General features: G+C 48.7%; 1 protein-coding gene across 1 annotated transcript; it reads right to left on the bottom strand.

Annotated features, from left to right (window-relative positions):
• On the bottom strand, positions 1 to 1,907 carry LOC115315247 (the record flags this gene model as incomplete). The annotated part of the gene is made up of 4 exons (XM_042290076.1): positions 1,881 to 1,907; positions 1,342 to 1,420; positions 1,005 to 1,240; positions 1 to 87 (listed from the first exon to the last, which is right to left on the bottom strand). Coding segments are annotated over exons 1-4 (429 nt in total), but the record flags the coding sequence as incomplete, so codon positions are not given.
• Positions 1,908 to 10,794: the final 8,887 nt, after the last annotated feature.

The following is a 10,794-nucleotide window of genomic DNA, read 5'->3' as shown; positions in this document are numbered from 1 at the left end:
GAGGTTACGTACACCCATGAGGTGGAGCACAAGCGTAGTCAACGAGGACGCCTGCTGGGCACTGGAGGCCGCTAGTGCTTGCACAGCCTGTAGAGAAAGCATGAGAAAAAGTATATTAGTAGCAAAATATACATTCCTGAACAGCAGTTGTTTGCAGTCCGAAGAATTAAAGCATTTGCTAGAGTGTTCCAGTGTTGTGAAGAGCTTGGAACACTTCCTTTCTTAGAGTAGCACTCCTAGTTATTTTCAATAAGTCAAAATCGAATTTTGGGGTTTTACGGGCCAAACCAATGACGGGCATGTGACACGCCCCAGCAGATGACTGGGGACTAATTTCGACCACCTGGGGATCTCTTGACGTGTAACCGAAAGCTCGGTTACATGGTGCCTTCTCCGCAATAAGCCTCTATCAGATTGCGGGCACCTCGGCCGAGATTCGAACCCGCCACATGGGAATCCGTAGGCCGGTGCTCTCGCCTCGGGATTAATTTCAAAGATTTGTACTTCGCTTGAAGCAAATTACAGCATCATGTTGCACTTTACTAAACCTGTTAACTGGGGAGCTTCCATACAATCACCGAACTCTTACACACCGGCCAAACAATGCAGTGTTTGCACAGTACAAGGCTTTCTATTGGAAAAAGGCTTCTGCACTGCTGCATTGGGAATAACAAGGGCATGTAGCCAGAAAACACCAGCAGTTTATGTGATTATTGGTACAATCCAGGCATGTTTGTGCTCTGGATTTCCAAATACTGCACACAACCCACAAGACATGACCGACTCTCGGCATGTCTCGTGCCGAGAGACCACAAGGACTTCTTCAAATCTTGATTCAGGCATCTGTTAACAGAATGTCACCTAATTTTTGTTTTGCCCTATAAAGTTGTCAAATCTCATTACCTAAGAACAAGCAAGGATGAACAACCTTGGCTTAAGAGCATTAGTTAATACCACATAATACGACACTTTTATTTTCACAGGTTTCAAAACTAAATACGTACTGATGTTAGCCCGCGTAATGCTTCGGCAGCACCTCTCTGGAGCACCAGCATCTCGTCATGGGACGCCAGCAGACGTTCCTGGATGGCCAGCTGCCGCTCCTGGGCCCTCAGCAGACCCTGCTGCGTGGCCAGCAGTTCCTTCTGGACTGCCAATTGCTCCTGCTGTGCTGCCAGGAGGTCGCGGGCTGTGCACTCTGTGCCAGACCGGGGCCTAACATTCCGGGGTGGCAGAGTATCTGATAACACCATGAAGCGCATAGTTAATGGTATACCTGATGCCAGCATGCTGAGCCTTGCTCTGTCACTGACATTCTTTTATTTGTCCCACACTTACCACATGGTGGTGGCGGAGAAGCCACCCGTGCGGACGCTGGCGGTGAATCTGGCCCCGCATCTGGCACAGCCGGTGAGGGGGCCTGTATAAGTCAACGAAACCAGAGTTTACACATACAGAGGCACAGCCACCTTCCCGGATAATGACTTGTAGCTGCAGCCGAGGCTGCTGCAATATGGCAGTTTCAGTACATCTCTTGGTTTCTTCACAATTCAGGTATCAGCAGTGGTTTATCTGTGATCTACAACAGCTGCACCATGATAGGGGACACGTTTAAAACGTAGAGCAGCACAATCGCGCTAGTTCCGTTTTATACCTTTGTGCACAATGAGCTAAATACCGCATGCTGGATGAGTTAACATTGCGTCTGCGGGTACTCACCGCCGCTGCAGCCGAGGTATCATCCGAAGGCGCGGGAAGAGGTGCGGGTGCGTAGCAACCCACGCGCCTTCCGCCGCACCCTCGTGAGGAGTCTGTTCCCACGAGGGCCAGGATTTTTTCTTCCTCGGCGTTGAGCGGCGGCACTTGGTTGGCACCCCCACCGGTCTGTCGCGCGGAGGTGGTGGCATCCCGGTCTCTACCCCTTGCCGCGTACACTCTTGAATTCCAATAACCTTTCCATTCGGCCCTGGTTTTCATGGCCGGGCCTTGGGCGTTGAGGTCGCTTACCGCGACGTCCCACAGAACTTTCCTCTCGTCCTGAGTCAGGGAACTATCTGTGGCAGCCCTTACAAGGGCTGGGTTTACCGACAGATAGTCCCACAAGATCTCAAATTGACGAGCCGAGACCCGAGGGCCGAGGGTACGTCCCTTTTTGGTTTGTCCGGCCATCCTACGCGACTGTGCCACAACACTACAGAATGCTCCACGACGTTGATTCTTCACTCGGCAACTCGGCTGACTACGCCGGCCATAACGATTCATCGCGATCGCGATGCAGCTCATGCAGTTCACGCGTTGCGATCACGTAAATTGTGTTACTTATGTAAAACTACATGATTGACGGAACTTAAACTTCATACCGGTAATTTTATTCACATTGTACTGAATTTTACATTTTGGGAACTTAAAAATGTTGCTTTTACAAGACCCTCCGCTCTGGCGCTTCGCATTTCCCTCTAAGGACATTTTTTGGGTACAAATCCCGATGAAGTTTCAAATCAATCGCCACTCTTCGTCGACGTCATCAGCGAGCCGCGATGGAGTTCCCTGCCAGTTGAGTTTGGGGGCGATTGAGATGAGGCTCCTCCCACCGCCGACGTCACGATGGAGTTTCTCCATGGCTTTCCCCAGCATAGACACACGGGTGAGGATGACCTACATCGGTAACGTTCCTGATTTCAACAAGTCAGAGCGATTCGATCTTTACATTGAGAGATTCGAACGCTGGCTCGCGGCTAATGAGGTTCCGGAAGGCAAGAAGGCAGACATTTTGCTTGCAACACTTCCTGCATTGACTTATGAGCTGCTTCGAGACCTCGTATCTCCAAGAACAACTGAATGTTCTTACGAGGACCTCAAACAAGTACTCATTCAACATTTTATGCCCAACCCCATCACGATTGCAGAACGATTTCGCTTCTACCGACGCAGTCAAGAGGAGGGCGAAACTCTCGCTGAGTTCATAGCCGCGCTAAAGAAGCTTGCTCATACTTGCGATTTCAAGGACTTCCTGAATGATGCCTTGAGAGACCGGTTCGTTTGTGGGCTGAGAGACGAGTATTACATCAACCGCCTGCTCATCGAGAGGACGCTGACTTTCAAGTCAGCATGCGATATCGCCTTAGGGTTAGAGCTCGCCAGAAGAGACGCTCGTCAGCTCAGCCAGACGGCAGTTCCTCTAATTCAAGGAATTCAAAAAGTTAAAGTTCAGACGCGTTCAACAAAAAAAAAAAAAAAAAAGCTGGCGGCGCCAGGAGCGTCGAGTGCCTCTACGTCTAGCACCTGCTACCGTTGTAACTACCATCACCTTCATCAGGACTGTCCTTTTAAGAAGGAAGTGTGCCATAACTGCGGGAAGAAGGGAGACATTGCGCGAGTTTGCAAAAGCAAGACACGTGCGCAACACCAGATATCCAGCCAAGAAAGTCCCCAAGACGACTACGTCACACTGTATCCAGCTGATGGAGACACCAACAATGTCGGCGACGGCATCGAAGTCCTGCTGCAAATTGCAGGAAATGCTGTAAAAATGCTGCTTGACACTGGGGCGGCTCTAACCATTATCTCCGAGAGGCAATACAACGAGTCGCTGCGCGGTTTGCCACTAAAACCCTCGACTCTTCGCCTCCGCTCGTACACCGGTGACGCCATTCCTGTCCTTGGAGAGGCACAAGTTCCGGTAACCTACGAAGATCAGACATTGACGCTTCCATTGGTGGTCGTCCACGGAGATCGACCAGCTTTGCTGGGAAGAAACTGGCTGCGGCACATCCGTATCAACTGGTCCAACATCTTCTCACTGACAGAGTCTGCTGCTCGGAACGGACTAGACAGTCTGCTAACCAAGCACAAGATGCTTTTCAGCGACCAACTGGGAACGGTGAAAGGAATCAAAGTAGCGATTCACGTCAAGCCCGAATGTGCCCCGATTTTCTTCAAACCTCGCCCCCTCCCATACGCCCTGCGTGAGGTGGTGGAGAAAGAGTTGGAGGCCCTTGAAAAACGCGGCACAATCACCAAAGTTGATAGAAGCAGCTGGGCGGCACCGATCGTGGTGGTCCCAAGAAAGGACAAGTCCGTTCGACTTTGTGGAGATTACAAGGTCACCGTGAACTGTTGCATTCAGCCGGAGACCTATCCACTACCAAGTGCGGAAGACTTGTTCGCGACGCTTGCTGGTGGCAAGTACTTCAGCAAGATAGACTTGACCAGTGCCTACCAACAGTTGGAACTAGAACCCAACTCGAAGGTTTACACTACCATCACCACACACAAGGGTCTTTACCGGTACAATCGCCTACCTTTCGGAATATCCACAGCGCCGTCGATTTTCCAACGGTCCATGGATCAGATCCTGCAAGGACTGGAGCACGTAGTTTGCTATCTTGACGACATCTTGGTCACGTCAAGTACTCTGGAGGATCATCTTCAATTGTTGGACCGAGTTCTGGCTCGACTGACAGCAAACGGAATTCGGGCCAATCTTCGAAAATGCGAGTTCCTCAAGAGCAGCGTGGAACATCTCGGCTACAGAATCGACGCCCAAGGATTGCACCCAACCGAAAGTAAGGTGCAAGCCATCCAGAACGCGCCGTCGCCTTCCAACGTGATGGAACTGCGTTCATTTTTAGGCCTGTTAAACTATTACTGACGATTTTTGACGGGCCTTTCCACGATTTTGAAACCACTACACCAACTTCTAGAGAAGGACAGCCGCTGGAAGTGGACGTCAGAATGTGAAAAAGCCTTCAAAGAGGCAAAAGAGAGCTTGCTGCGAAGCAAGTGGCTCACACATTACGACCCTAGCAAGCCGCTTTGCCTCGCCTGCGATGCATCTCCACGCGGAGTGGGAGCAGTCATATCTCACATCATGCCAAACGGTGACGAAGTGCCAATTGCTTGCGCCTCTAGGACGCTCTCACCGAGTGAGCGCAACTACGCACAGATCGAACGAGAAGCACTTGGTATTGTGTTCGGTGTGAAGAAGTTCCACAAGTACCTATACGGTCGGAAATTCACCCTTATTACAGATCATAAGCCTTTGACCGCGATCTTCAACACCCAAACAGCAATTCCAAGCTTAGCCGCTCTACGAATGCAACGTTGGGCACTTACTCTCCTATCATACAACTATGACATCGTGTACCGGAAGTCCAAAGAACACGGCAATCCAGATGCACTGTCACGTTTCCCTTTAGACCTTGCTTCCAGTGACCCGGACGAAGACACGTCGGTACTTCAGGTCTCCAATGCGGAACTTCTCCCAGTCACAAGTCATCAAATCGCGGTGGAAACAAGGAGAGACCCGACCTTATCCAAAGTCCTGAACTTTACCCTAAATGGTTGGCCCACCTCCCTTCAAGATAAAAACCTGCGTACTTACTTCGAAAAACGGGAGCCGCTCTCTACGGACCAAGGCTGTCTTCTATGGGAAGCCGAGTCGTCGTACCACCGAATCTTAGAAAACGACTACTACATGAGCTGCACGAGAATCACCCAGGCGTCAGTCGCATGAAGGCCAAGGCACGAAACTATCTCTGGTGGCCAATTTTGGACCAAGACATTGAAAATTTCATTAAGCAGTGCTACGCCTGTGCATCCATGCAGAACCAACCAGCTGCTGCACCTCTACACCCGTGGTCTTGGGCGAGAAATCCGTGGGAGAGGATACATATAGATTACGCCGAGCTCGACAAGCAGCACTACCTGGTAGTAATGGACAGCTTCTCCAAGTGGATCGAAGTCCTGCCCACAAAAACGACTACAGCAGCACGCACCATTGAATTGTTGCGGAACCTCTTCGCGTCATATGGAGTGCCCTCTGAAGTTGTCTCGGATAACGGACCGCAGTTCATTTCTGCAGACTTCGGGAACTTGCGAATGAACGGCGTGAAGCACATCCGTACACCCCCATACCATCCCGCTTCAAATGGCGCGGCTGAGCGAGCGGTGCAGACATTTAAGCGAGCATGGAAGAAAGACGCAGCTGCTGGAAACACACTCACAGAAACAGAGCACCAAACGCTGGCCAGGTTTCTCCTGAACTATCGGAGCACTCCTCATACAATCACAGAGAGAACACCGACTGAACTGTTCCTCAAGCGGCCGCTTCGTACTCGCCTGGATTTAATCAAGCCAAGTGTGGAGCGGACTGTGATTAAGCACCAACGCCAGCAACAGTTGGCACACGACAAGTCACGACGATCACTTCGTTATTTTGATGTAGGAGATAAGGTCCTCGTGCGAGACGTGAGAGGGAACCAACCCTCTTGGTCTCCTGGAGTTATTGTTTCCCGAAGAGGGCCACTATGGTATCTAGTGGAGGTACGGGAACGTACAGTCTCCGTTCACTTGGACCATCTTTTGCGACTGGATGCTCAGTTACCAAGTCGTGAAACAACCTGCCCACCACCATGGATGCTCTTAGGCCCGGCTGCCACTCCTAGAGTGTTGACGGACTCAGCTGGAGACTTGCAGAGTTCATCGGGAAGAGCCCCACCTACAGTGGTACAGCCAGGCCCGGCGAAGACGCAGCCACGCCTCCGACTGAGCACTCAAACCGTTACCCTCAAAGGATCCGGCGTCCCCCAGACAGACTTGGCGTGCCACCGAGCCTACCGGATGCTGGAGCTCCCGCTGGCACCTAAACGATTAAAGCGGGAGGAGTGTGGTAACTCGGACAAAGAGGCAGAAGACGAGATCTCGCGAAGAGACCGCGAGCGAGCTCGAGTGAGAACACAGAGCGCGATTGACTGGACTGAGCCGACATGAAGCAAGTCCTAGGTTAGCCAGCGGCATACGTTTTTTTAATCATGTAAATAAACCCCCAGTTACTACAACTATGATTTCAGGCTTCCACCATGCCCATTCCAAACAGCATCGAACTTGTTGTTCACAAGGTAATGACGTCACGAAAGGTAACCGACCGACGGCGCCACCGAAACGGAAAGGAACACACGAGACCTCTGGATCAAAAAACGAGTGGCATTAAAAAGAGACGGTGTATACGTAAACGAAAATCTAACGGCGACTACGAAGAACCTCTTATGGGTTACAAAGAATTAGACCATTCCATTTAGCACTCTCTGGGCGGCACCATTTTGTTCGACCGCAGCGCCCTCTCCACACATCCGGGAAGTTCAGTGGGATCGGCGGGGAAAAACGAGAGAGAGAGGGCACGCGCCCGACTCCGCTAGCAGACGACAAATGGGGAGGTTGCCGTTCTCCATCTTTGGGCTGTATCGGCGGGCTCTACCGAACATCGAACTCTCGCTCGTGGCTGCCGTTGTGAAGTGGTTCGCGTTCTTAGGATAGTTGTGGCTACTTCAAAATCAGCCTATAGCTCTCTGTTGTTCTATTTTGATAAATGATCAATTAGCATATCTTTTTTCCGTTACTTAAATAGCAGTTGAGTCAGCCGTCAGTACTACCCTCAACTACTGCTTGTATTGCGGCAGGAGAGCACGTTTTATGTACTATTTCAGACTTCCACTCATGGTCGCTAAAGGCCTACATCAGTACGAACTTTTGCATAGAAAAAAAGGTACAGCAACCGGATTTACTTTTCGCCAAAGAGACCGGCCAATCTGACACAGTTTTCCCTATTTTTGTTTTTTATTTGCATGCCGGTAACAGCGCAATTGGATCCTGTGAGTCTTTCTATCTAGCATAGTATTACACGATAACTGGCATACCAAAATCTGCGCATCTACGCATGAAAGTTCCAAAATGACGCGATTTTAAACAGAGTTTGCACGCCAGCCGGACGGTAGCTACAGCCCACTCGGCGGAGCGGACGACATCCGGGGTGAGAGGGGGAGTACATTTTTTTCTCTTTTTTACCCTCTCTGCTATGACCCTAATGGAACGGTCTATAGATCTTTTCTGCAAGTGCGCCGCCATCTTGACTTGACGTCACTTCCAGTATGGGCGAAAACATTGTTTTGCCTTTGCCACGCCAATAGAAGGCATTTAGGATATAAGCGTAACCGTCACACCTTCTCGTTTTGCCTCCCCTTTATTTTTTTACTATTTGCAGGTTGAAACGTTGGATTATTTTTTTGTCGCCCATACCGGATACGCCTATTAGGTGGCTGGAGACGAGAGTACACAGAAAAGGTCTATACACCAACTCATGTTTACAAACAAAGGATGGATGGATGGATGAATACGGCTGAGCCCTTTGGATCGGGCGGTAGCTTACGCCACCTAGCCATTTTGTTTTATCATTTAAGCTTAGAATATTTAAATGTGAAATCTATATTCACTCCGCAGTGCAAAGAAAGTGAGGCTATGAAATCCCCTTGCCATCAGTGAATAAGAAAATACCTAGTTTTCTCTCAATTTCTGCCACCATTCACCAAAATGGAGCGCCCGGAGCGCCCCTAGCGGACGCCACCGGCGCCGCCCATGCGCGATGGGGGTGTGGGCAAGAAGCTCGCCGTCGCCCATAAACAAACCATTGAAATGCGATGTTGTCGGCGTCGGGGTGAGTCCCCCTGCCCTTTTTCGCGTTCGAATTGTTGGTTCTACGTCTTCCTGGCGATGTCTGACTATCTTGAGCGGCGTCAGCGAAATTACCGAGGCTCGTTGCACCGCAAAACTTCGCGTGAATAATGTGACACGTGGCGATTCATTCCGCGTGGACGCCGCAGATTGTACTCTAAAGCCTGATTCGCATGATAAGATTTCGCTCGGAATTTTCAGTCGCGACGCCGCTCGGGCTGCAAAAGCGTGAACCGTAGCTGAGATGGTCGACGACGATACTGAAAATTGCAAGCAGAATCGGACCAACTGAATTAGGCATAACAAGTCGGTGTTGGTCACTGGTAACAATGACCAACATGTCCTTGTATCTACTGTTTACACCGAGCCTGCGTACCAACCTTCAAATTCTTTTGAGGCCTGCACTCACTTCTTATCGCAAGTACCGGGCCAACATTTGGTTTACGGACTGGGGTCGTCTAAGAGAGCAGACGACAAGCAGAAACATTTGAAAGAGCAGACGACAATTCGAACAATCAGGCGGCCGCTTGAACTCGAAGACGCACTAAACCTAGTCCACAGGTGGTCCGCACAACTTGACAGTTTTCTGGCGTTCATGTTGGAACAAAAAAAATAAATCTGATAACCACAAGTATCCGTGAATTCAACCCAAAATGCTTCCCGCCCAAGCAATCGCTGTTCGACGGCGTCTGCTTTTCCCTTTTCACGGCACATATCCAGATTCTTGGACGAACCGAGCACGTGAAAACTGACCTTCAAACCTTTCTCGACACTTTTGGTACGGCCCCAGTCGCGGCGTTTTGACGAGAAGGCAGGTTTTTGTCTGGTTCCTTTCAAAACAACTTAGGAATACACGTTTGGCATGGGGACTTCTGCCCACAGCCCCAGGCCGGAAGTGCGACCGACGCGCAACCACCGCGCCGTGACGTCACAGAGATGAGTTCGTGTATAAGTTTATCTGGGTGGAGAATGGGCAGATCTTTGTGAGACAAAAAGAAGGCGATGCGGTGATCCAGATTGAAATTGAAGCAGATCTGAATAAATTGAGGTAAATGAGTTAAGATGTCAGTGACATAGGTTCTTTTAACAGTTTTGTTCACTGGGACGAGTACGCCAGGCGTGTGATGAAAGAAGAAAAAACCAAAGAAGTACTAAACATAATCCACATTAACGTAAGGAGCATTAAAAAAAACTGGGATCAACTTAATGTGTACCTGGAAAGCAGATTTAACAGTCTTGATATTTTAGTTATAACTGAAACTGATCTAAAAACAGCAGATGAAAGTGTTTATCAGTTGCCGGGTTTCCACTCGGTATCAGCATGCAGAGAAATTGGAAAAGGAGGAGGGATACTTATCTATATAAAAAAAGGTTTGGATAGCAGAGCAAGTTAAAGTATAATTAGACCACGCTGAGACTATAGTTATGTTTGTGAGCAAAAATAAGTTTTCGTTTCTTGTTGTGGCCATATACAGACCACCCAGTGCGGATGTGAATTTGTTTTACAACGAGTTCGAAAATTTACTAAAAAGATATAACAACAATGACCAAGTAATAATCACAGGTGATCTGAACATTGATGTTATGAACCGCAGCAAATACAAAGTTGGAGACTATTTATGGTTTACAGAATGTGATTCGTGACTACACCAGAGAAGAGTACCTAGGAAACAAAGTAACTAGAACTTGTATAGATCATGCTATTATCAGAATTAGTAATCTGACAACAATATTTGGGGTTATAAAACAGAAAGTCGCTGATCATTATTTCATATGTCTTAGATTCAAAAATTATAGACCGCCTTATTCGTGAATATGACTGGGACTCATTACTCGAACATGACCACGTTGCAATTTACGAACTGATGGTGGATAGATTTGGACGCATATACAGAGATTCCAAAAGGAAAATAAAATTAAGGCAACGGAAACCAGCAAATAACTGGATAAATAAAGAAATACTAGAATTGTGTTACGCAAAAGATAGATTGTGGAGTCGTTGCAAACAAAACCCTGAAGATACCCACTTACCCAGGGAGTTTAGGGAAATCAGAAATAAAGTAACTGCAAAAATACGGCTAGCGAAGAGGAAATACCACAATAACCAGTTCCAGCAGTCAAAGGGAAATGTAAAAAAAAAAAACGTGGGACATAGTGAACAAAATCATTGGGAAAACCTCAAAAGTCAGCGTTGATGAGGTCATACGGAAGCGTTTTGGAACAGACTTCGACCTTTTAAGCAATAACTTTAATCACAGCTTTGTGAAGGAAATACAGGATCTGCGAAAC

This window comes from Ixodes scapularis, unplaced genomic scaffold (genome assembly GCF_016920785.2).
Source record: "Ixodes scapularis isolate PalLabHiFi unplaced genomic scaffold, ASM1692078v2 PGA_scaffold18__7_contigs__length_3171195, whole genome shotgun sequence".
Classification (NCBI taxonomy): domain Eukaryota; kingdom Metazoa; phylum Arthropoda; class Arachnida; order Ixodida; family Ixodidae; genus Ixodes; species Ixodes scapularis.
This window is presented reverse-complemented; position numbering and strand designations above follow the sequence as displayed.